This window comes from Talpa occidentalis, unplaced genomic scaffold (assembly GCF_014898055.3).
Source record: "Talpa occidentalis isolate TD23 unplaced genomic scaffold, MPIMG_talOcc4v2.1, whole genome shotgun sequence".
NCBI classification, from domain to species: domain Eukaryota; kingdom Metazoa; phylum Chordata; class Mammalia; order Eulipotyphla; family Talpidae; genus Talpa; species Talpa occidentalis.
The window spans coordinates 126,854,159-126,880,856 of NW_026555331.1; the positions used below are offsets into that span (position 1 = coordinate 126,854,159).

At 35.0% G+C, this 26,698-nt stretch overlaps 1 protein-coding gene and 1 long non-coding RNA gene across 2 annotated transcripts in view; one reads left to right on the forward strand and one right to left on the reverse strand.

Annotated features, from left to right (window-relative positions):
• The first annotated feature begins 242 nt into the window (after window positions 1-242).
• Window positions 243-7,730, forward strand: LOC119250418 (uncharacterized). The gene is made up of 3 exons (XR_008550826.1): window positions 243-412; window positions 1,305-1,424; window positions 4,071-7,730. It is a non-coding gene; the product is annotated as an uncharacterized LOC119250418 (long non-coding RNA).
• The window catches only part of BMT2 (base methyltransferase of 25S rRNA 2 homolog), a 37,984-nt gene continuing 18,996 nt past the window's right edge, over window positions 7,711-26,698 (reverse strand). The window contains exons 3-5 of the mRNA XM_037511849.2: window positions 24,719-24,889; window positions 13,833-13,947; window positions 7,711-10,898 (exon numbers count right to left, since the gene is read on the reverse strand). Of these exons, the coding sequence (XP_037367746.1) occupies window positions 10,269-10,898; window positions 13,833-13,947; window positions 24,719-24,889 (916 nt within the window). The 3' untranslated portion in view covers window positions 7,711-10,268. The remainder of the gene's footprint in view (window positions 10,899-13,832; window positions 13,948-24,718; window positions 24,890-26,698) is intronic.

Consider the following 26,698-nt stretch of genomic DNA (forward strand, 5'->3'; position numbering starts at 1 on the left):
GGGTCAAAGCGCCCGCGCGCTTCCTCTCGGAGGCCCGGCCCCCTCGGCCTAAACCCGCCGAGCCGCCGGCGCTCAGGTGCGCCCGGCCCTGAATCAGAGCCGACAGCCCCACCTGCGGGGCGGGCTGCCCCGACCTGGGACGCCGGCCGGGACCCGGGGTCAGGCGAGGAACGGGGTGCGGGGAGGCCGCCGCGGAGCAGGCTCGCTGTGGCCGTCGAGCCGTCTAGGCCGCCGCCTCCGCGTGGACCGAAACTGGGGCAGCTCGGGCGGGTCGGGCACCTGGAAGCCGCAGGTACTGCGGGAGGCGTCGCAGCGCGCTAATTTAAGGGCCTAGTACGTGGCTGTGTGCCCGCCGGGCAGCCGAAGCCCAAGCTCCAGGCTCGCCTTCAAAGCTCTGTCGCCTGCTTCAAAAGTATGAATTCCCCTTCCCTTTCCACGAAGCCCGTACTCCCTGCCCGCCTTCTCTACACGCACCATCAGTTTCTACCGCTTGTGCTCGGGGAAGTTGACTAATCTCCGAAGCCCCAATTTCCTCATATGTAAATGATGCTAATAGTATCTACTTGACAGGCTTTTTGTAGGGATTAAATGAGATGGTATATGTGGAAAATACCTTGAAATCTTCAGATGATGTACACCCTTTGGGATAAAGCACAAAATCCTGAAAACAGCCACAAATGGTTGTGAAGTTTGGGCCCTTATGACCTCCTGCTTGATCTCGCACTCCCGCCCTCCCCCCTCTCGCACTTCTGCACCCAGCCTGCTTTCATTTCCTCCAATCCAGGGACATACTCATTTTTCATCACCATTAAATTATCCTAGCATGTGCCTGATACACAATTGGCACTTAAATATTTGTTAAATAAAATACCAGTACATAATATAGACCCTCAGCAATCCAGTACTCTCCTCCTGTTTCTACTAGTGTTATCTATATATTTTTTAGTGTTATCTACATATTTGTTCTATCTCCCCGATAGTGTGAATTTATTCATCTTCATTTAATAAATTGTGGGTGGGGGGTCTTCAGCACATTGTATTGATTACACACTCTATATTGACAGTCCTCAGTATAGATGATGAGAGATCTAGTGCTAAGGAACAAAACAGCTGTGGCTGATTTAAGCAGAGCAGAAATTTAATAGAGGGTATTGGGTAATTTAGAGAATTGCTGGAAATGGAGGATTGAATCTACACAGCAAGGGACTCCAACCAATAATAACAGGGTACAGACCTAGTGGGAGAGATCCCTTATTTAAGCAGTGCTTTTTTTTTTTTGGAATAAAAATCCTTTATTTGCTCAGGTACAACGAGTGTTACAGGACTTAGAGATGAAAAATATTCAAGACATTCTTGCTCAAAATTTAAGCGGAGGACAAAAGAGGAAACTCACTTTTGGGATTGCCATTTTAGGAGATCCCCAGGTAAGTCAAACCAGAATTACTGGTGAAATTAACATCAGGACTATAAAGCTACTTTTCTTTTTTTTTTTTTTTTCACTTTAACATTTTATTTATTTTTTTAAATAAATTTTATTTTTATGTTCCCCATACAATTGCAATCCCCTTATTTTGACCCCAATCCCTAAGCAATGCTTTTTTATCTTCCTCAAATGTGATCCTCTGCATAGTGTCCTCGACTCTATTTTTGACACAGGTTATCTTGTTTCTATACTTTAGAGTACTTCAGTGAAACCATATGTGCGAGAATTACTCTAATCTGCATACTCCAGGGTGGGTAATAATTAGCATTTGAAAGACACTAATCAGAAATTTTCACTACGATATGGGTTGCACAAGTAGTTCCAATATCACTATGTAAATCTGCACTAGAGATATGTTATTAACATAAAGCATTACAAATAGTTTTTCATTGTGGAAAAAACAGGTGTTCAAGGTTTGTTGCTGATAGAATATTGTACAGGCACTTCTTGCATAAATGTGGTTTTAAAATCTGCTGAATCTAGCAAATTGACACCTTTCATAATGACTTCCTGAGTCTATATTGCTGTTTACTACCTTACCACGAAATGTTGTTTGTGTACTGTTTTGTGTTCCTGCTTGTTGATAAACGTGTAATTCTGAGACTTGCTTTTACTGTAAGAACAGAGTGTAATAGAAGGGAGACCACAAGTACCTCTGAGTCTTTAGTTGTTGAAAGCTACTAGTATTTAGTAAAAGAACCGAAGAACTGTGAACACCAAGTGCTGTTTATTTTCATCTGCTGTATTTGTTGCATTTATCATTTCCTTTCACCTTCCATTGTTACCACCCTATTTGAGGTCCTAACCCCTGATTACTTCAGTAACCCCTGTACTTTTGTTGCTGTAGATGTCTTCCTTATCCCAGGCTAATCCATCACACTGGACTCCTGATGGATATTCTTAGAGCACCATTCTGTGTCACTTCTTGTATGAAAACCAGTGACTTCTATGAGCTATAGAAAAAAGTCCAAACTCTTTAGTCTGGTACCTGAGGTTTTCCAGGATATGATCAAAACCCCTGTGTGACTGGTTGTCTTTATCCTGAAATCAGAGGTTTCAGGGTCAGTTCCTGACATCTGTATATCCACGGTTAAATGCCTGGATATAAAACAGTCACTTGGTAACCACTCCAGGGACAGGAGATTCCAAGCTGAAGTTATTAATGGCACTACAATGATCCTTATAGCTAGAACATCTATTCTTTAACACCTGCTTCTAAGCATACAAATTCTGTGTGCTTCAGGCCAGCAGTTATACCCAGTGGAGTTATTTCAAACTAGGAACACCTGTTGAGAATATCATGCATTTTAAAAAATCAAGAAAAGGGGGAGGGGACAGAACCTGCAATATTAGAAATGGATGAGAAATAGTACTGTGTATGCTAGTCCTCTATGGCAGGGAGTCACAGATGAGTCCTACATTATTTCTTCCTTTGTTCCCTCTTATTTTTCTCCTACTTCTTTCTTCACTCCAGTTCTAAAGTTAAACCAAATCAGGTTATTTATAGATGATGTGCTAGGCCAACTCCTGTGTTCTTTCTATATTATGAGATCACAAGGATTTTAAATTAGTGCAATCTTAAAAAAAAACTGATGATGTAAATATTTCCATCCAAAATACCAAGGTCTAGGGCCTCCCTGGAGGCACAGCGGCTGAGCACTGGGTTGCGAAGCTGCCCACAGCCTCTGCAGCGCCGGTTCGATCCCAGGCTGCTCCCCGGCCATTAGAGGAGGGTCCCACATGGTGCGCAGACCTCTCCTGCCGCCCGCTGCTCCCCTCAGCAGTGTGCTTCCGTCTTTCTGCCTGCTCTGCTCCCCGCTCTGGCTCTGGTGAATTCTCTCACCCTCCCGTGCTTTTGACTGTACCCAGTGCTTGTATAAATAAATAAATAAATAAATAAATGATAAAAAAAAAAAAATACCAAGGTCTAGAGAAACTACTTGGTCCCAGGGCAGGGGCTTAAACCTCAGTCTTCTGCCTTCAAGACCTAGGCCATCAGATAAATAATGCTGCTTTCTAAATATCACTTCCCTCTGGGGGGAACACACATATTTCAGTCTCATTACCATTATTCACAGTTAGAATCAATTGAAAGATTTTTTTTTCTTTTAATTAATGAAGTGCCATTGTTTTACATCCATTTTTAACCTACACCTATCCCAGACCCATCCCAGATCAATTCGTTTCCTCTGAAGTGAGTCCTAGATGGATTGTGTGTGTGTGTGTGTGTGTGTGTGTGTTTAAAGATCCTCTTCATTGCTTTCCCCAATGAGTCCAATGTAAAGCAAGTATTAAGAACAACCCAGTTATCACCTCCATTATTGAGCATTCGCTAAACCAGTTGCATGCTAGAAACAGTTAGAAATTATTAGATCCTGCTTTAAGATATACCTAATCAGATGCTCTTAAGATTAGGACCCAGTTTTGAGAAAGGAGTAGGTTCAGATACATGTGTCAGAAAATTTACTAAGTGTTTTAGTAGCAGTTTCTCTCTCACAAAAAGTCTAGAAATAGGTGTTCCAGAGCAGAACAGGTTCTCCTTGGTATTTAAGATCCTGATTTTCTCTTGTTGCCCTTCTATTCTCAGGACTTCCTCCTCCTGTTTTAGGATGGCTGCGTAATTTCAGGCTATCGTTTCTGAATTCCCATCAAGAGAAAGGCGGAAGTACAGGAGATGAATGTATTCCTCACCTCCACTTTTATAACACTTCTTGGTAATTTTGGGGATGCCCATATGCCTATCAGAAAATTAGAGTTCTCTTCCAGAGAAAAAAAGGGAGAATATGGAATAACAAGAAGTCTTTGCCAGAGGTTACTGACTTCCCACTAACTCTCAAATAGAGAGAGAGAGAGAGAGAGAGAGAGAGAGAGAGAGAGAGAGAGAGAGATGAATTTGGAATTCCAAATTGCAAAATCATCCAACCCCTCCTAGGCAAAAGCCCATTGGATTGGCAAGGCCCAGAGCTGAGCTACCAGTAGAATGAGTTCAAAACAACTCCAAGGGTATTTCTAAGTAATGACTAAATGACCTGTCACAATATCTGCTTGCATTCTTATGAATTTCACCCTTCATATTCATAGGGAAGTGAACTTAATCTACAGAAGTATCACTATACACTTATGTTTGTGTGTAATACTGTCTCTGCTAATTATGTTAAAATGATTCTGCTTCTTTATACATAAGAAATTTTAGAGAGGAAAATGTTTTTATTTTAATGGACTTGTTTCAAATTTTGTAATACTGGTATTAACAGTTTTAGCATGTGTCCAGCTATAAACAAAACTGAAGAGATGGTTTTATAACATCCTCTTATTCTGTAGTTCCTCACTCCAATGGGCTGGTTACACAAGCTCCAGACCATCACCTTTCCTCTCTATTGTTACCTTTTTTTCAAATTCCCAGGTCCTTACTGTTTTCACAATAACCTACACTTTGGTACTTAAATCTGTGCAAATGCTTCAATGGGATTGGAAAACATAAAGCTCCTTCTAGTCATGACATTGGTCCTTCTGTTTCAGATTCTGTTTCTTAAGCATCTTTCCAGTTGCAGACAGGATCCAAAAATTTGGCCCACCTACCTCTTTTTTCCAGCAATCACACATCTTCTGTATTCAAAACCTGAATTTGGAAAATATTCTCTCTTGGATTCCTAGTAAAATGGCCTGTGGTAATTTGGTATTTATAAAATGATCATTATTGACTTCATCTTCTCTATGTTATTTTAGCTTGTCTCTGCAAACTCATCCAAGCAGAGGTGTGATAGGCCAGGCATTTGAAAAGAGAAATTCTGGCCATGGCCATGTAATTTGAAGGAAATAGGCATAAAGCTAACTGTGAGAGATTTGTAGGACTAGGGAGGATGAAAATGTAAATAACCTAATGTGGATTCTGTAATAACCATATACAGAATGTCTGTGACTACAAATCATATTCTTCTAGATATGAGTCCTCACACCAGCTCAAAGGATTATAGAAAGAATTCTATCATTAGGACAATACTGATTAGCTTGGATGCAACTGCCTTCAGTAGATATGACACATATGCAACACATGAATCCAAGTCTATTTTCCTAGCATTTCTCTGTAAAAAAAACTGCAGTAGGCATGGATCCATAAAATACTATCAGGCATGGTTGTCCTTTGAGCAATGCTCTCTATTTTTAGGATTTGTATGAGCATTCCTTACACAATATTAACAATTTTATGTTTTACATAAACATAAATGCTTCAATGTGCAAATGCTTCACATTTTTTACAGCCTTCAATGTTTTACAGCCTCCTTTAAAATAAAGATTTATTTTTGTGTAGAAGAACTGGGGTGTAGGTGAGAGGTGCATGGGGTGAGAGACTTCATCAGAGACAGAATGGGGAGGAGAACAGGATGATTTACTGAAATACACTGCTGAAGGGAAGAGCTGGTGAGAAAGATCTCCTGCGCCATGTGGGTTAGCTCACTGGCCCAGTATCTAACTCAGGCGGCAGTGGTGATATTGCTGAGACTTAACAAAAAATCAAGAGGGCCTCCCTGGTGGCGCAGCAGATTGAACACAGCGCTGTGAAGCTGTCTGCAGCCTCTGCAGTGCGGGTTCGATTCCCGGCTTGCCGCTCTCCTGTCACTGCTGCTCCCCTCAGCAGTGCTTTGGGTCTGTCTGCCTGTTCTGCTCCCCACGTTCTGGTGAATCTTCTCACCCTCCCGCGCCTCTGGCCTGTATCCCAGCTATTGTATAAATAAAAAATAAGTCTTTTAAAAAAATTAAACAATTCTACAGTCAATGTCTTTGAGATATATAATTCCATGTATTTTCCTTTAACTTAAACACAGAAGTAGGTACCTTTATGGCATACTTAATTTTATAGTGCAGACGGACTTAATCTTAGAAATTGTTAAAATCTATGCTGCAAAAACAGTTACCAATGTTTTTGATAACTGAAAACAGTGACATTAACAAGTGCTTTATATTAGTACAAAAAGTGGAATGCTTTCTAAGGAGCCAAGGTGTTAGATTAAAAATAAAATTCAAAACAATCTGAACAATACTTAGGCGAACATCTATGCTAAAACTTATGCTAAGTTACTATTCCATATTGCCACATAAAAGATTTTTTACTTGAAAAATGCACACTAAACTATTTTCTAATTGAGGTTTGAATTTTTTTATTAAGACAAAATAGGGTTTAGAAAACCCAACACTTTTTTTCACCTTTTCTAACACGATAGGTACTTAAATTATTAACTATTGTAGCCTGCGTATTTATTACATATTGTGTAAGAACATATTCATGTTCTTGGGGAGCTGGGGCATCATGGAAATATTTTTTTTTATTGCAAACTATCACGGAATTCAGGTTTTTTAAAAGAATAAAATTACAAACATTCCTTGTAATAAGCATTTATATTATACTTTTTGGACTATTAGAATTTATTTTCCACCTTTGCTATCATCTCACTATTTTTAACACCAAGAAGAAACCACAATTTAAATCTATGTTCTGCTTAGCATGTAGACTCTTTAAAGAGGAATACCATTGCATCACAGTGCTCAGAGAATTCTTCCCATCTTACAATCAGGTAATTTGTTTTTAGCATGCACTTTTCTAGAGGGATGAACAATACATCACTTTATCTACAATATGTTTCTAATATTCTAGACAATTTTATGTGTTTACAACTTTTTTGCCTCCTGTTTCATTTTGGGGGAACAAATCAAGGTACTTAAAAGCTAAGAGCAAAGGTATAGGAAAAGCGGGCAGTCGGTCCTAGATACAAATATTAACTCCATGGAAAATTATAAGCTCCAGGAAAGCTGAGACCACCCCAAACCCTGCTGTTTCCCAGCATACTGCACATGGTAGGATCCAAATATTTGTTTGATGAATAAAGAACTCTTCACAACATGAGAAGTCATCTGCTACCCTACGTAAATGATATACTTACCTAAAATTATCATCTCTGATGTAAACAACTTTCAAGAAAAGTAGATTATGAAATGTTTGACATACAATGAACTAGAATTTGTATTGGTTGTTGTCCTGGTGCTTCAATAAAAGGCATGATAATGGAGAAGTCACTTGAACATCTCTGGATCTCGGTGAATGAATTTATAATTAAAAAATTTGGTTAGCTGGGAAATTCTAAAAGTCAAGTACTAACTTGCTTCTCAATTCTGAAATCACTTAGTGAGATATGAGACTACAAAACTTTCAGTTTATAATAGACAATGAGTATTAGAAAATTTAAAATTTTTAATAAATGTGCTTTGTTCACAAAATGTGAAAAAATACAACAAACAAAAACATACATTTTTCAGGTATGCCGCCTCCCATCACTTAGCAACTATGATATAAACCACCTGATCCAGTCATGATCCTAAAGAATCCAACCAGATGATCATTTGCTTTTGAAACATAAAATTATCTTGGAGGATCCTGTTGTGAATGTAGCAGGAGGCCTCTTAACTTCTTCATATTCAAATAAAATCATTCTCAAGAGTACCCATACAGTATTAGAAGACTCTATTAACTTCTATTGTCATAACATATATAATCTGGCATCAAGCCATATGACTGCTTATATTTTAACACTTATACATTGAATTGGCTTTGGTGGAATATGTATTAGTTTAAATCCTGTGCCAACCTAATTTGAATAAGCTGAATTTACAGTAACAAATGGTACTTATAAATTGAAACAAATTTATACTAAGTGGGTGTAGGTTTTATAAAGAGATTTTTCTTTAAAGTACTACTTAAAATACATCATGCACACTTTGGAGCATATGCAGAATAGACATCTGTAAACAATCAGAAGAATTTATAGCACCAACATTTTAGCTGTAACACAAAGGCTGACTCCAAGGTCATTCTTCCACCAGCTTCTACAAAGCGCTGTTTTCATTTACTTTCAAAGCACTTTTGTTTGATGTACTGTTTTCTTTGCCCTTAAAATAGCATTTAATCAAATCAAATTTTTTAAAAAAAACCAACAAAACCAAAATGGTATGGTTACAGAGGTATTACCAAAACAAGTTTTGTATTACCTTCAACAGTGTGTTTTTTTTTTTCTTTTGGGATAGTTATAAGACATGACCTGTAGTGCTTATTTGAAAAGAAAAGTCAATGGTAATTATTAAGGGATCTTACGCTATTGAAAGTAAATGAAAAATTTCAAGTTACTTCTGGCATATTTATTGCAGTCAGTCAACTGACATTAATTACAATCTTGTTACTTCCATTAATTTAGAACATGAAATTTAATTTGAGATATTGGGTACACACAACAATTTATATCTCAATGGGTAAATTTTGCAATTCTAAATAAAGTTTGACAGTCAAAGTTAACTACAACAATTCACAATAAGCACAAAAACATCAGAATAAAGAAGTGCAGTTTATGAAATTCAGATCAACTATTGAAAATGCAAGTTTCTTTAAAAACACACATACACACGCACAAAACATTAACCATGAAATCTGAAATTGTGATATTTCAGTGCAAAAACCTCAGTATGAGGTAATTTTAATGTAATAACCACTTGAAAAAAAAAATCCACACAGTGGCACTCTTAAAAATGATAGTTTACATGACAATTGCTGGCTGACAAGACAATGAGGACTAAATGTTCTTAGCTATTTTAACTAATCTTGTCTTGTTTGGACAAATATTTCTCTTAATCATTTGCTTCTGATTCAGAAACACAGAAAGGCATTTATCAATGTGGAAAGGGAAAATTCCCACAGCCAACTAATGGTTTATATATTCAAAGAAAAAATTTTGCTAGGATTTAGGCAAAAATTAGAATACCAAACTTCAAAATCATTTTATGAGATTACCAGCAGGTTAATTTAATAATTTTTAATATAATTCCAGACTTGTAGTGCAGCACCTCCTTAAGAGAAAGGTGAGAACCCTATGCAAAATTGGTCTCTTACAAGTGCAAATCCCTTCACAAAGGTGTTTTAGGTCAGAATCGAATATTCCATCGTTCCTCAGTTAAATAGAAAATCTTGTAAATGAAACCTAAATTTAAAAAAAGTAAAAGTGAACCCTCACAGTTTAATATACTAAACACCATGGCCTAAATCAACAAGAAATACATGAAAATTCTATTTTGGCAATGGTGTTTACTGTACTGTGCTGATGAAATCAGAATATATACTTCTGGGGAAATCTCTGCCCCAATGTCTGAGGCTGCCAAATGAGCAAGGAAGAAGGAAAAAGAATTATCCATTCCAAAAAAGTTCAAGAAATACTGGATTCATCAGACAAACCTGAACAGAAAATAGCTTTCTGTAATAGATTAACAATTTAGTTAGAAAAAAAGAGTAAGTGCATCACAAAACAACTAAGCCAATCTATCTGTGTCACATTTAACTTGTGAGTCATCAAAGTGCAATCTACGGCTTTCTACATATCTTGAAGTTTCTCAATGCAATGGTTTAAACTCAACATTGAAAAGATCAAAAAAAAAAAAAAAGACATAGCAAATTATGCTTCATTTTTCACAATAGCACTAAAGAGAAAAAGGTACCTTTCTATGATATCTTAGTGCTAAATGCTACAGTAACAGTGGTTTCTGCTATGACAGGAGTCATTCTGCATGAAACTTTAAGCTTTCCATATAAGAATAAATTTTAAAATCCGGAAGTAGAAAAAAATAGCAAACTCTGTAAACCCTTGCATTTCTTCTATGCAAACCAGGTTAGGTACTGAGTTCATGTTAGTATTTTTGATTAGTGTAAGGAATTAGTTTGGGAGTCTGGACTGAAAGGACCTTTTGTTTTACATTAACTTAAAAGTAATATGGGATCTTCTAGCTCATAGAAAGGAATAGAGCTGGCTTGACTTTCTCCAGAATCTGAGTCATATGGAGCATCAGGGAGCTCTGTGAAACCGTATGCTAGTTGTTCATCTTCTATATCTGATCGAACATAGCAGGAAGGGTTAGAGTATTCCTCTTCTTCTATACTGTTGAAATCTTGAGGAATATATAACATCCCTGGGTAGTTCCTACTAACCAAGTCACTTGTGGTTTTTAGGGAGATTTTTCTAAATGCCATCAGATGCATATGTGAAAATTTTGAATACTTGAAACGTTTAAAGCCCAGGGATTCTATAGCAATCTTCCAGCTTTTCATCATCATAGCATGACGGTTTTGATGGGAGGAATCAGGTGTGATGATAAGCAATAACCCATTTAATACTAAAAGTTCATGAGCTTTCTTGCAGCAAATCCACCGCTGGTAAGGTGATGGAAAATAAGAAAGGAGAAGAGAGAAAACAACCACATGGAAAAGTTCTCCAGGAAGAGAATCAATGGGGTTTTTCAGTTGCTTCAAAAAGGCATCTATAGCATCCTGTGCAAGTTGGAGTGGTTGCTGAAGCTGTAAGTTCAGGAAGTCACATTTATAAACACTCTGCAGAATTGGAAAAACAAGTCATATTAAGAATTTCAAGATTATGTTCAAGATTACTTTCACCTTAGATGCTGGTATATGTGTAAAATAGTATGGTGTAAAATCTAACTCTTTCACAACTCCTTCATATAATTTAAGCTGTAATTATGCACCTTTCTATTCTAAATTATTCTGCTTGCACAGACTTACTCAACCAAAACTTTTACTCACAAAATTTCAGTGTAAATAAGTCCAGAGAACTTCTATTAATCATCTGAAAATCTCTATTTCTGCCTAACAATTTAGTTAGAAGTGTATATAAAACAGGGTTCATTTGAAATTTAATATGGGTATGAGTTTACAGGAATGATTTATTTCTAAACTTAGTCATATCTACATTCACTTCAAAATAGTTACCAAAATACAAGTTAATATAAAAACAACTTTAAACAAGAAATACAACGAAATAAAGATGAATCAAAGAAGTAGTCCATAAATTTGTCCCTATCTGAGGACCTTCTATTATATTTCACTGATAACCTTGATACCAGTACGACACAGTCTCATTGAGTAGTGTAACTTTAAAATAAAATTTGAAATCAGACAGTGTTACTCTCCAACATTGTCTTTTTAAAAAATTGTTTCACTATTCCAGGTCCTTTGAATTTCCAAACAAATTTCAGAGTAATTGTTTAATTTTTACAAAAATGTCTGGAAGGATTTGATCAGGACTACACTGGATTACAGATTAATTTGGGAACAGGTAAGTGGCAAGTTAATAATATTTAGTCTTTTTACCAGTAACCACAATATATATCTTCACTTATTTAGGTTTTCTTCCATTTCTCTCAATAAACTATAGTTTTTAATGTACAGGTTTTTTATAACTTTTGTCAGATTTACATGAAATATATATTCAAAAGAATATATTCATATATTAAATATGACTTTTTTGATATAATTATAAATGGTACTTTTTTATTTCTATATAAATTGATTTTTGTATTTTGAGCTTGTATCTTAGCAACCTTGCTAAACTCACTAATTCGTTCTGGGAGGTTCCCTATAGATAACCTAATAGATATTCTACATCATTTGCAATAAAGGCAGCTTTACTTTTCTTTCCTTCCAAGATGGATGCTTATTATAGCTTTTGACCTTTATTGCACAGAGTAGAACCACTGGTGAATGCTGAATAGTAGTGCTAAGAGTAGATAAACTTATTTTGTTCTGCTAGTTTGTGGGAGTAACGTTTTTCTCCCATTATTAAGAGTGTTAACTATAGGTTTTTCAGGTAACATTTAAGAGGTTAAAGAAATTTCCTTCAGTTCTTTCTGAGAGTTTTTATCAGGAAAAAGATGTTTGGATTTTTGTTAAATGCTTTTTCTGTGCCTATCAATCTTTCTTTAGTGTGTTACTGTAAATAGATGTTCTTAGAAGATCAAACCAATCTTGCACACTTTAGAAAAAAATTTGGCCATAATTACATTATTCTTTTGAAAATACTACTAGATTCAATAAGCTAAAATTTTGTATAAAACATTTGCACCTATATTCATTGAAGGGTACTGATTTAGCTTTTGCTTTTGTCAAATTCTCCCAAAATTTTCTATTTCATTGATTACTACTTTGATTTTTTTTTGTACTTTGGATATTTTTTTTTCTGTTTGAAAATCTAATGTCATTGCTTTGAGACTTTTCCTATTTTGTAATAAAGAAGAAAATGTAATTTTTCCTCTATTATTTTGATGATATCCTATACATTTTGTTATCTCATGTTTTTATCTTCATTCCAAAATATGGTCTAATTTCCCTAGTGAGGTCTTATCTATAAATAAAGTTAAAACTTAAAAAGTATTTAAGCCTGAGGTTTAGATCAAATGATGATCATGTCCTTGAAGGATGTCACGAAAGGGGAGATAATACATGCACAAAGAATTCTCTGTAGTTGATTAGATAAGTTATTTTACCATAAAGCAAATATTTGTCCATCTTTAGCAGTGGAGATAATAGTAGTAGTTTTAGCATTTTTCTCTTCCTCAATGCTTTGCATATAGATCAAATAGAGAGTCATGGTCATCAAAATGATACATAATATTCATATGAAAATGGAATATTAATGCAGGAACTTTTCAGTAACAGCAGTAAACATTTTTTAAGGATTCATCATATAATTGGCACTATGCAAGGTGCTTTAAATAGTTTAAGTAAACAATATAATAATCCCATGAAATGACCCATCACTAACTCCATATAAAACCCTGTTGGTTGAACATAAAGTTCCATATTTTGGGGGATAAAAAGTACTTGATGTATATATCAGGCATTCTTCGAGGTGCTGTGAGGGGGGAAAAAAAACCCCTAACCCAAAAAGTTTAGACTCTAACATATTGTACACATATGTGTGTGTTTGTATAAGCACGTGCTCCCCTAGAGTTATATCAAAAATAAAACAGCAAACATTATGTACTGGTCATTGAGAAAATAATATAATTTTAAAATTAAATACTATGTAAAGTTAAATAGTTTCATCTACTAAGTACAAGTAACTGGAATTTAATCAAGTTTTGGCAGACTCCAAAGTTGATCTTTTTTGCTATTCCATAATAACTCTACATCATAGTACTATCTTTAAAAAGAGATACATTAAAAAATAAGTCAAACAATAGCTATCTTGAAATCTTTGCAAACTACTAACATGTTTTTATTACAATGACAGGTGATAAATGGAATAAAACAAATAAAGACAAATAAAGTACTGATCAATTAATAATGGACAACAAAATTCTTAAAAATTTTCATGAAATATAAATTTAGTTTTGAATAGAAACAATTTCTAATCAACTTGTACAAAAACATGTATTTGCTATTATAGGAATGTAAAGACAATGTTTTTACTTTGTAAATATGCATGTAAAATATGAAAGTCTCAAAACAAAACAGAACTATGCATACCTCAACAGCAGGTACAATGTCTATCCCAACAGTTAGAAATTCTTCAAACTTGAGAAATGGGTTAAAGCAGCTGCCAACATCAAGTAATCTGATCTTTCCTGAGGTTTGTAGCAACCTAAAAACAGATTATTTTGTTTTATGAATGGCAAACTGAAAATAAAGTATAAGAAAAAATTAAAACATTTGAAGGGCCCCCCCTGATGGCGTGGTGGTTGAGCGCTGGGTTGCGAGGCTGCCCGCAGCCTCTGCAGCGCCAGTTCGATCCCCGGCCACAGGTGAGGGTCCCACCAAAAAAAAAAAAAAAAAAAAAAAAAATTAAAAAAATAAAAAATAAATAAATAAATATAAATAAATAAATAAATTTAAGCATTTGAGAACAAAAAACGTCACATAGATTATTGGTTCTCTAACTTTGCTCTCTAACCTTTTGGTCTCACGATCCTTTTATGCATCTAAAAATTACTGAGGCCTCCCTTTAACTCCAAGGAATTAAAGTCTCAAAGCTATCAAGCTTTCACCACCCATTGTTGCATGAGTTTGATCCCTGGCCTGGGAGCTAACCCACATATGGCACAGCAGACCTCCCTCAGCAATGTATTTCGGAGGCTACTGTTATGAAAAGTTCTGAAATCAGAGATATTAAGATCACAACTTGACTCTGTCCTTTTATGTGTAATATGGGGATCAGAATGGTAGTGTTGTTTCTAGGACTAAATGAAGATAATAGATTTATAATGCTTGGCCCAATACTAGATACATGATTAATTTAATAACGTCTCAATTCTTTTTTTTTAAATATTTATTTACTTATTTATTTGTTTGTTTGTTTGTTTATACAAGCACTGGGTACAGTCAGAAGCGCAGAAGGGTGAGAGAATTCACCAGAGCCTGAGGGGAGAGCGGAGCAGGCAGAAGGACCGAAGTACACTGCTGAGGGGAGCAGCAGGCGGCAGGAGAGGTCTGCACACCATGTGGGACCCTTGCCGGTGGTGGCTGGGGATTGAACCGGTGCTGCAGAGGCTGCGGGGAGCTTCGCAGCCCAGCACTCAACTGCTGCGCCACCAGGGGAGGCCCACGTCTCAATTCTTAGTAATAACATACTTAAGCACATTTCAAATTCTTTGGTTCATCTCCTTACTGTTTTATTTTATCAAACATATATTTATTACAAAGTGAACAGCCAAGTAATTACTGGCCAGATTAATAAAATATTGCCTGCACCTTGGAAGTACAATCCTCCCTGATGCGTCCCCCTAACACTCCTACCCCTTTCTGTAATAGTAGGCACTACCCTAATTTCATTAATAATCATTCCCTTGATTTCCTTCAACTGTCTAACTGCTTATGTCTGAATGCCTAAATAATATAGTTTAGTTTTTATTTTTTACGTATTTTATAGATTTATTTTTGTTTATTTATGCACATAAGAACTAGGGTAATAGGCCAGAGGTACAGGGGCTAAGAGGATTCACCAGAGACAGAGTGGGGAGTAGATCAGGCAGATCTACTGAAATACACTGCTGAGGGGAGCAGCACTCGAAGACAGGAGAGGTCTACTGCACGTGGGTCAGATCCTGTTCACGCAGCAGTGGCTGGTGATAGCTCCATAGCGCTGAGACTTTAACCCCTGTGCCACAAGGCAGGCCATAGTTTAGTTTTTATACTACACATTTGTTTTTGTGACTGTTTTCTTTCATTTAATTTTAAGGTTTGTGAGTCAACTGTGTTTCTATAGTTAATTCATGTACATTTGCTATATAATAGTACCTTTATGTAATCTTTTACATATTTTTTTTTTTAGGTTTTACATATCTTTTTTTGGTATTTATATTTCTTGCTATAGTATTTTTGGGATGATATTATTTTCCCTTATGGAAAACCAACTATTTTTTAAAATTTAAATTTTGATTGTTGGTTATAGAAATGCAAATGATTTTTATACACTGATTTTGTATCTAGTCTCTTTACTAAATTTCTACTATCTCAATTGCTTATCAATGCATTATTTAGGTATTCTAGTGTAGGCACATAATTATATAAATTGCAGAAAATTACATATATATTTTTTCTCCTGTCTACCCACCCACCCACCCATCCTTTTTTTTTTTTTTTTTGCCTCCTGGCTTTTGCCTGTGACTTCTAATAGAGTATTTAACATAAGTGGTATCAGCAGGTACCCATTTTGTTCCAAGCCACAGAGGGAATATTCCAATATTTCACCATTAAACACAATGACTGCTGCGGGTTTTGTATACTATCCTTTGAACAGCTGAAACAGCTGCTTTTACACTTTGCTAGTTAAAATTTTTTTTTAATACAAATCTACCCACTATCCTGATTTTAGTGATAACTCAAATTATCAAATGCTTTCTATTCATCTATTGAGATCTGTGGCTTTTCTTTAATCTGTTTATGTGCTAAAGGAGACCTATTAAATTTTGTCGTGTTAAAACCTTGTATAATGGGGAAGGACCTATTCTGGTTCTGATATGATATATTCTTTACAATATAAAGAATTTATTATATGTGTATATAGTTGATTCTCACAGTTTATGGTCTCTAAGGTTTATAAAGTGACCACAAATACTGAAACACAGCTCCTAAGGGAAATACAGTATCAGGTCTTTGTTCCCAACATTTTCGTCAACAGCTTCACATGTAACTTAAAATTATGCATGCTGCCATTTAAAGATACCCGATTTTATATATATTGTAATTTACTAACATTGAATTCATGGCCAATAGCACTGTAACTCATGCTGGAAGAAGTTCATCTAATACATGTGTTCTCTCTATAAAACAAAATACCGCCTTCCAAATTTTCACCTTGCAATCACCACAATCACTGGGTCAATTCTTAAAATCAATCTCAATCTCTCTCTCTCTCTTTTCTCTCTCTCTCTCTCTCACACACACACACACACACACACACACACACACACACACCCCTCCAATGTCTAATGGTCAAGATTCCCATTGTTAAAATGTTCAAGACACAAAGAAATAATAGTAGCATTCATGTAAGTTACTACCTAGCAGCACAGCACAATATGAGTTTCCCTGGCCCAAGGTAAGTAAATAGACTGAATTACTTGTTTTAATTAAACTAAACCTTATGATAAGTATCTTATCAAGATTCCTGGTGGAGAAACTGAAGATTGAAGATAATCTTAAAATGCAAATCCAAGGTAATTACAAAAAAAAAAAAAAATTGACATTTCTATTTCTAGTAAAAAGTCTTATTAGACTACAGTGAAGCAAAGAGTAAAAATTAAATCAGATGTGACAAGAAGTTCAAAATTATAAAGAAAATTAACTAAAATACAGATTTATATTCTCTCATGCATGACATTATCCTAAGTAATTAAGTTTTGAGATAACAGTTAACAATACAGGGAAACTTTCATAGTAAGATATTTTAAAATACTTTTTAGTTTGATTATCTCATCTCTTATTATTTATGACAAACAATATGCTGGCACTTCAGTACTTCTTAATACACAATTTTCTTGTAGGGTACGTTTCTTTAAGAGCAAGGATCTAGTGCTTGAGTAAGAATATATTTGACACGTAATGGCAATATTTTAAGAGTTAATACAAATGTATCTTTTTTTTTTTTTTTCTTTCATTTTTTTTTTTTTTTTTTTAGAGACGGGGTCTCGCTATGTTGCCCAGGCTGGAGTGCAGTGGCTATTCACAGGCGCGATCCCACTACTGATCAGCACGGGAGTTTTGACCTGCTCCGTTTCCGACCTGGGCCGGTTCACCCCTCCTTAGGCAACCTGGTGGTCCCCCGCTCCCGGGAGGTCACCATATTGATGCCGAACTTAGTGCGGACACCCGATCGGCATAGCGCACTGCAGCCCAGAACTCCTGGGCTCAAGCGATCCTCCAGCCTCAGCCTCCCGAGTAGCTGGGACTACAGGCGCGCGCCACCACGCCCGGCCAAATGTATCTTTTTAAAATGACTCCATGAACACTTTTTTCTTGACAATTGACAACTGGTCATTAATAATTTTTATAAATATACAGGATCCTGCCCCTATAATAAATATTTTTATGTTTCTGGACTTATTACTTTCCTCTAGAACAGTCTTCCCTCATTGCCACATCTTGTTATGTACCTGATCCTTCTTCCATCTCATTACTTAAGGCTTCTAATCTGTTATGCTTTGAAAAATTTTCCCATTTTCCCTCTTCTTTTTTATATCTGAGGGCCATTTTTAGTGGCAGTTATCTGACCTAAGGTCATCTTTAATCAAGGTGGTTAAATATAAGTTGGCTGAAAACCGGATATACTGCCTTACATTAACTAGAATAAGAAGTCAAATAGTAGAGATACTAGGTTACCATGATTTTTCTGAAGAGATAAAGCCCACCTCTGTGTAAAAACCTTTTTATAGTCTTCTCCTAACATTTTAATCCTTTGTTTTTCTCCCAAGGATCATCCATAATCTGTTGCATTTATACCATCATCGTACTCTAAATTCTTCATCCCAACACTACCTTATTCAATGGTACACAGAACTAAAGATATTCTAGGGATAAAAAGGAAACAATACTATTAATTTTTCCTGTTTCTAATCTCAAATCAAGTGATCTGTATGTTCTAATGTCAGAATTAAGTTATCATGAGATTGTCACAACTGGAGATTTTGTTTAATATTAATGCTATAGTTCCATTCTTCAGAGAATTCATTCTTTAACAGATTTAGAGGGTTCTTTTCTATGCAGTGTTATAGGGTTAGACTCTGGGATTACTTACAGTTCAAACATCTGTCCCTCATGGAGTTTTACCTGTTGGCCATTTGTATATCTTTTTTAAAGATGAGCCTATTTAGCTATTCTGACAATTAATTTTTTTTTATTTCTTTCTGTTGAGTTATATGAATTTTTTGTAGATATTTCATTACTAGCGCTTAGATGTATGGTGTACAAATGTTTTCTTCCATTCAACAGAGTATCTTTTTGTCTGGTGATAGTTTCTTTTGCTGTACAGCTTTTTAGTTCGATGTTGTCCCAGTTGCTTATTTTTGCATTTGTTTCTATTGCTGTTGGAAATTAAGACATCACTAAAATCTTTGATGTAGAGTGTTTTGTCTGTGTTTTCTCCTATCTATTTTATGGTTTCAGGTCTTACATCCAAGTCTTTTATCCATTTGGGTTAATTTTTGTGTATGGTATGAGATAATGGTCTCTTTTCATTATTGTGCATGTGGATGTTCAATTTTCCCAACACCAATCACTGAAGAGACTTTCCTATCTCTAATGTATACTCTTGGCTCCTTTGTCTTAGATTAGCTGTCCATGTAAGTGTGGATTTATTTCTGGGCTATCAATTCTATATCATTGGTTTGTATATTTATTACAATACACTACTGTTTTGATTACTATAGTTTTGTAGCATATAGTCTGAAGTCTGCAAGTGTGATGGGACTTACTTACTATCTTGATAATATTGCTAAAACACCAGATATGATATTTGTAATCATATCAGTAGAATGTTAACCTTTCAGTAAAAGAAAGAACTTTAGTTTTAGGTTCAAATTTATATTAGTGTATATACTTATAATCAATATACAGTGCATTTCAAACAGAAAACAAAATATTATCGAAATATTTAGCAAGAGATAACATTAAAAACAGTATTCAAAATCATAATTTTTACAAATTGTACTCTCAAAGCAGACTTTAATATGTTTAACTAGGTCTTCTTTATTAGGGATTACCAAACATCATGTACTGTGTTCCCTCTTTCTGTCACAAGCCTTGAAGATGTCCAGTATCTTATACACTAAGGCAGGATAGAGTGAAGGCCTATGATAAGATTCCTGGATTGGAGTAACCACCTAATCAGTAGGCTGTGCAGTATTGTATTTTGCTCAGTGCTACCACTATTTGCTTCTCTCTTTCCTCTACAATTAACTCTTACATGGATGATTATATCATCCTAAGAATGTCCTTCCTTCTTTCCTAACCTTCTGTACATCTGCCTACCTGTACTTTCAGGCATGAAGCTTGTGTTAAACCCTTATTCCAATAATTATAAATATCAGTAATATCCTAAGCACTAATAAGCGCATACAAATTGATAAATTAAAGATCCCAATACTTAAGAGTAAGCAAATTTCATAAACAGACACTTCTCAATAAAAGCAAATGAAGAAATTATCCCTCTCACAATCCTGTCTTAGTTGCTGGGAAACTCAAACTCAAAATTGTGAAACTATTAATAGCAAGGATAACAGGCATAAATGGCAAAAGAGTTTCTGCTCTCATATTGACTGACTGCTTAACTGGTAATGGTTTTACTGAGGGCTATGCTAAAAGAATTTAGTGAAGAACACTATATCTAGCATCCTAGGCTAATACCAAAACTAAGTAGATTCTGACCCAGAACAATCATAATTGGATGGTTTCCTCTAAATACTTAAAACCAAACAAAATTTTCTCCTTTAAAATTAAACAAGAGCTAAATGAATTGGCTTAAATGGTAGCATAAGAGGAACCTATACTCACTTTCTCCTATAGGTACAACAAACCTACAACTAGGTATGCAGTAATTTATAATGAAGTACTAAAAAACAGACAAATAGAGATTCCACAACCAAGAATAAAAGGAAAATACTGAGATGGTAGAAAAGAGATAACTCACTCGAGGCATGGCAATTCAGGTTGGGAGAGATTTCAAAGGTATGGAACTTCCCCCTGGGGAGTAGAGGAGGGTGGTGCTCTGCATGTTACCCTAACCTTTTAATTCTGCACAAAAGAGTCATGTCCCTAGAGTTCCAGCATTGAAGGGCTGGTGGGAAAAACACTCTGAGGAATCTAGGAACTACAGGAAACAAAGAACTTGCCCTTAAAAGTCCCACTTGCTCAGGACTCAGTACAGTAACACCAGTCTGAAAAATGTTCAAATTATGAGTGAAAGAAACACATTTAGCACTCTTACAGTGTCTGCTTGAGAGATAGGAAGCTTTGGGATCATCTCCAGGTCAGAAACACTGGCAGGTGTCATTTGGCAATTTCATAAAACCATGCTAATACCAGTGCTAACTGTTCTGATCATAGAACTGTAACCTTTCCTCCCACCTATAAAAAGTGTGGGCAAACTGGATGAGAGCTTCTCTACTCATCCCCTCTCTGAAACTGTACATCTCTGTCTGGCATCTGGAACCTAAACCCAGACAGAATAGCAAAAAGAGAAAAAATTATTTTTTTAAAGTGAATATCTGGGACACCTTTGATCAAAAGGAATAATATTCACATTATCGAGGTCTCATTTAGAAAAAGTAGAAAGAACAGGAAAAATAGAAGTAATAATGGTTGAAAATTTCCCTAATCTGGGGAAGGAAATAAGACAGGCAGGTGCAAATTTGAGTTTCAAATAAAAAGAACTTAAGATCTATACGAAGACACATTATAGTTAAAGAAGCAAAAGTTAAAGAGAGAATCTTTAAAAGGAGCCAGAGAAATGCACCATATTTTTCAACAAAAACTTTATATATAGAGAGAGTTCAAAGGAGAATGGCATGATATACACAAAATGCTAGAGAAAAAACTACCAATCAAGAATACTTTACCCAGAGTTTATTACCACTAAACTGGCCTTGGATGAAATGTTAAAGGAACTTCTTTAAACTGAAAAGAAAGGCACTAACCTGAAAACACATTAAAGCAAAGAAAAAAAAAAAAAAAAAAAAAAAAAAAAAAAAAAAAACTGGAAAAGGCAATTATACAGTGAAAGTAGATCTATACTTATAAAGACAGCTTGAAAACTGAAAGACAAACGTAGTAAAATTAAAGGTACAATAATTAGATTAATAGGATGTAAAGATTTAAAATGGAACATCAAAAAGGGAAAAAAAAACTTGTACTTGATATTAACCAAACTTATTACGGCACTCTTTTGCAATACACACACATATCAAATCATTGTTGTACCCCTTAAACATATATGCTGCTACATGTCAATTATATCTCAATAAAAGTGGAAAAATAATCTTGTACTTATTAAATAAAATTTGTGCCTAAATGGATACATATGTTACTAGCACCAGGTAGGTTTTCCTATTGACAATAAAATGGCAACTGGTACTATTAATAATCTTCCACTTATCTCTTATTTGTGACTACTTAATGGATAGTCACTTTATTTTTTACATAAACTGTAACACAGAATTTAATTTCATCTTTATGAAGTATTCTGAAATCAAAGATGATAATGCATGCAACAGCCACATTCAGCAAAAAACTTTTACAACGGTTTACATTACCTTTTTACTTAGTCCTTGAAAATGCCTGTATAATAAGTTTCTCAAGGATGAAAATACTAGTACTGAGCGTATTATTTTTCTACAAAATTATGCCATAAACTTGCTCAATTTTCTATCCTATTGCTAATAAACCTTACAGGCACACAGTATGTAAATTAAACCCCATAAGGACTGAATGCTGAAAGTAGGTTGCAAGGTGTAAGAAAGAAACTAAAAATGAGCATCTAGTCCTATGTCTGGCCCAACAGAGTACTGAATGCTGGCAAACATTTATCATGGCACAGGGAAAATTAATGAAAGGATACATGGTTCAATTCTAAAAGAGTTAAAAAGAAACCTTAACATATTATTGTTTCAGCCATCCATTTCACATTACAGTGCTTGGAAACAAAAAGTCTACCACAGATAATGACAGTGCTCATCAAAAACACAGCTGTTTTTGAAGTCAAAAATAAGTAAATTGGTTATTGAGTTGGCATTTTGTTTCAAAAAGGAACCCCACTGTGGATCATCTAGTTAAACAAGACTAGTAAGTTCACTTTTCAAAAAAAACTGCATTAGAAATTTTCTATTAAAGGACACATGGTGCCAGTTTCATTTAAATAACAAAAAACCTATTCATTTAGGATTATAAATGAATCTTTGCAGTAAGAGTGACAAATATCTCACTAAATACACAGAAGAGGATGCCTTAAGTTGCCACAGTTTAAGAAAAGTCAGTAGCAAGTTAAATAGTTTTCAACTCTGAATCAACTATTCAAAACAAAAAGGGCATTCTATACTTAACGTCTTTAGTTTGCTTTGCAATCTATGTGATAAATTCAGTTGACCTAATAAAAACATACTGCATGACAAGCTCAGCTTCTATGCATACTTTTGGAAATTGCATAGAATCATGAGAGCACAAGGAAAATGTCTTAAACAGAATGAAAAACAACATCCGTGAATGTACTAGAGGATAGCTGCAGAGGTTGCCATTTTAAGATTAGAGTCTTCATTAGGGCAAATGACTAGGATCTAATAATGTCACCACTTGGGGGGTTGGGGGAAGTTGTTTTACTACAACTGGAGAAGAGACTTCTCTAAATTATACACTGAAAATGATTTCCAAATCCATGAAAAAGACTTTTTTTAAAAAGCAGCTGAGAGAAATACTGATTAACAATAAACTAGAATGCACAAGTTACTTCAATCTTTAGTTTGTGGTATGAAAAATGACAAATAGGTGGGTAAATGCATATGTAAGCACACAGTTATATTTTTTTAAAAAAGGAAAGGGTTTATAGTCTAATACTTCAATTATCTTATTAAAAAAAACAAAAATCCAAATAATATATAGTGAAACAGTGAAAAAGCAAAAGCTCATTTTAATAAAGCTATTAACTCCAAAAATTATTTTGCACTGCAAGGCTGGGTAAGGGCAGATTTGTTCTTCAAAAGTGTCTCATCTATTAAAGGTTAATTTCATAACTAAATATCAAGCCTGGGTAGTAGAAGAAATTTGTGGCCCATTGTAAGTAAAGAGCACTGAGAGCAATACCATACTCTGAACAAAAAGCACTGTGTAAAAGACTACTTCCATGACTCAAAAGAGAAAAGAATAGATACTACTCAGAAGTAAACAAGTTTACAAGAAAAAGTCAGTAAACAGTGAAAATATAGATAAGGTCACAATGAGTTCTGTCCTTGATCACTGAAACAGATTTAAAATGTGAGGCAGGATTAGCTCACAAAGAGAAGCTAGTGGCTGGAACAGATTTGAAGAGAAGGTTATATACAGTATAATGCAGTACGAGTAATTACAAAGCCTTGCAGTAAGAGAAATCCACAATTACTTTCCTGCACTTTGGTTATGCCTTTGTCTGGATTCTGAGAAATTGCTGCAGATTCACTGGGCTACATTTAGTACAGAAGCCACATGTGTAATGTTGTAAGACATAGCCTAGTAATATAATCATCCTTCTTAGAGTAAAAAAACTACCTCTAGGTTGTGGTAAGCCTTAACTGCCCCATAAAACAGGAGCCATAAGTACCTTATGAATGTGAAACTAACTTCCTGCAGTGTTTCCACACAGAATATTGTCTCACGGTATCCTGGGCTAGTTTAAAGAAATTTCTGTAAGTAGACTTTATAAATATCATTATAAGTAGCTATCCTCCCACCCTCAACTTTGCTATCATTATTACTCACTTTTACTTAGACTATGTCATTGCAAATACAGTTCCTAACATCTTTAACTCGCTTTTCCCTCAGTTTTCAAAGATGTCATTTATAAAACATGCTAGCGGTTAAATCAAATTTATTATGGACAGCCACTTTAAACAGTTCAATTGGATTATGCTGTTTTGATTCTTTTCACTACTATAAAGTAACTATTATGACATTCAACAAACTAGTCATTCTTATTTTTAGTGACGATAATTTGTTACAGAACTACTACTTTTCAGATATCCCTTAAAATTTAAAAATCTGCATTTCTCCAGGCCAACATATTACCAGAAGAATAACAATCTGTCCACTACTTGGTGTAAACTATTACATTATTTTACATTACTAATACAGCTATCCCAGGATAATATCAATAAAAAAAAAAGAAAAAGGATACTTACTCAGTTATAAATTCAGGGTTTGTAAAGCTGAGGTTGGTTAAATGACCTTCAAGTTTAGAAGACTCGTGCGTATTTAAGGCTGGAGTGGTCTTAGTGGCGAGTACAGCTCTTTTTTCATCTTTTTCAAGTGCTTTTCTCTTCCCACCATTTTGGAAATATTCTCTACATACACTACAAGTCAAAATAAAGTTACATTTCAAAACACTAGGTATGAATATAAAATGGGAAAACAACCTTTCGTAATCAAAATGGGAACTTACAAATTTCAGATTCCTATTGTGAAAAGGTCACATAAAGGCAAGGTCAGGGATCTTGTAGTACTTTCAAATTTTTTTAATTAATGTACAACAAATCTTGATCATAGATTATGTTTAATAAATAAAATAAATAAAAAGTATGTTTTCCAAGAGTTCATATGTTCCTGTATGTTTTGCTGCTTTATTCTGAACTAAAACGTAAGTTGCTTCAGAAAAACTTAGATAACTCTGCTATTTGGTGACAAACAGAAGAGTAGTAATAGTTAATTGTGAGCCAGCTCTGTTCATAATAGACAAGTATCTAAACAGTTGTTTTGCAGATCTTTCCTGGCTTATGAAAAGCTAGTCAGGTTGTCAATATATTAAGAATCATTTATCTTCTTATTTGCTCTGAAAGAAGGGCGTAAAAATCTCATTCAGGTAAAAATAGTATATCATAAAGGGATACACCAGAGAAAATGAAGGTTGAACTAACAGGGATTTTTTAACACAGGAAAATAATTCCTGTCCATCAAGATACCATTCTTGAGTGTTCCAATTCTTGTACTATTAAAATGCAGATTTTTCAAAATGTGTCATTTTTAAGCTCATATAGTTTAGCCCATATATCAGGTGGCTATCTGGAAATCAGCAAGTGACAACTGGCAAAACTTATAATTTTCTTCATGCCCAATATAATTTTAGCGTAAATATGGTACAATGCTTGAGTATCAAACATTATTATTAAAGCCAAGCAACGTAAAGGAAAAAAAGATTAGCGAGACCTAGCTCTGGGCCCTGGGTTTATAGTGTGACTGGAGACACACACTTGAAAACAATTAAGTGGCAAGCACATCCAAGCTGCTTAACATGAATGAGAATGGAAGCTAAACACATTTTCTATCTCTTTAGATCCTTAAAATAAACCACATTATTGTTACATATAGCTCACAATTTAAACAAAGCTAGACTATGTTTCTCCATACACTGCTTGATGAATTTTCAAAAATACACGGCAAGAGAATAATTGAAGAATTTATTTAAAACTGGTTTCTTCAAGTAGAACTATGGTCTAAGGCAACAATGCTCATTTCTCCTTATACTTAGAGTATAATATTATTTCAGCTTCAGTTCTTTTTAGTATCTATTATTTAAAACTTTACTATCCTATATAAATTTAGTTTTATTTCTAATTATATACAGGAACTGGTCATTCATCATCAACCAAACATTTAAGTACTGATCATGTGCCAAGCACATAGGCAATAGGAAAACAAATTAAAGAAGGTACAGCTGCCCTCAAGGAGTTCAGACTACTGAGGGAGACAAATTATTATATAAAAACAAAGAAACTACAATTGATAAAACACAATTAACAAGTGCCTAACTAAGTCTAAATAGATAATATAAACTGATTTTAGAAAGATGAGTAGGAATAAATCAGTCAAGGAAGAGGTTATTTAAGGAGGAGAATGCTTTCCTGGCAGAGAATAACATAAACAAAGGCCTGGAAGACTCAAACTCTGTGTGAAGAAATGTGAAAGACATTTGGGACAAAGACAATTAGAACACCAGCCACTGGAAGATCAAAAGGAATGAGCATGGGAAGCTGTCACCAAGGGTGAGTCTTAAGAAGATAATGCTTTTGGAGAAGGAAAGAACCTTAAGAAAAAGAATTTAACCTGGATGGTTGATGATTAAGGGAAAGAATGGAAGTAATTAAGGATAAGATGTCACAATCTAT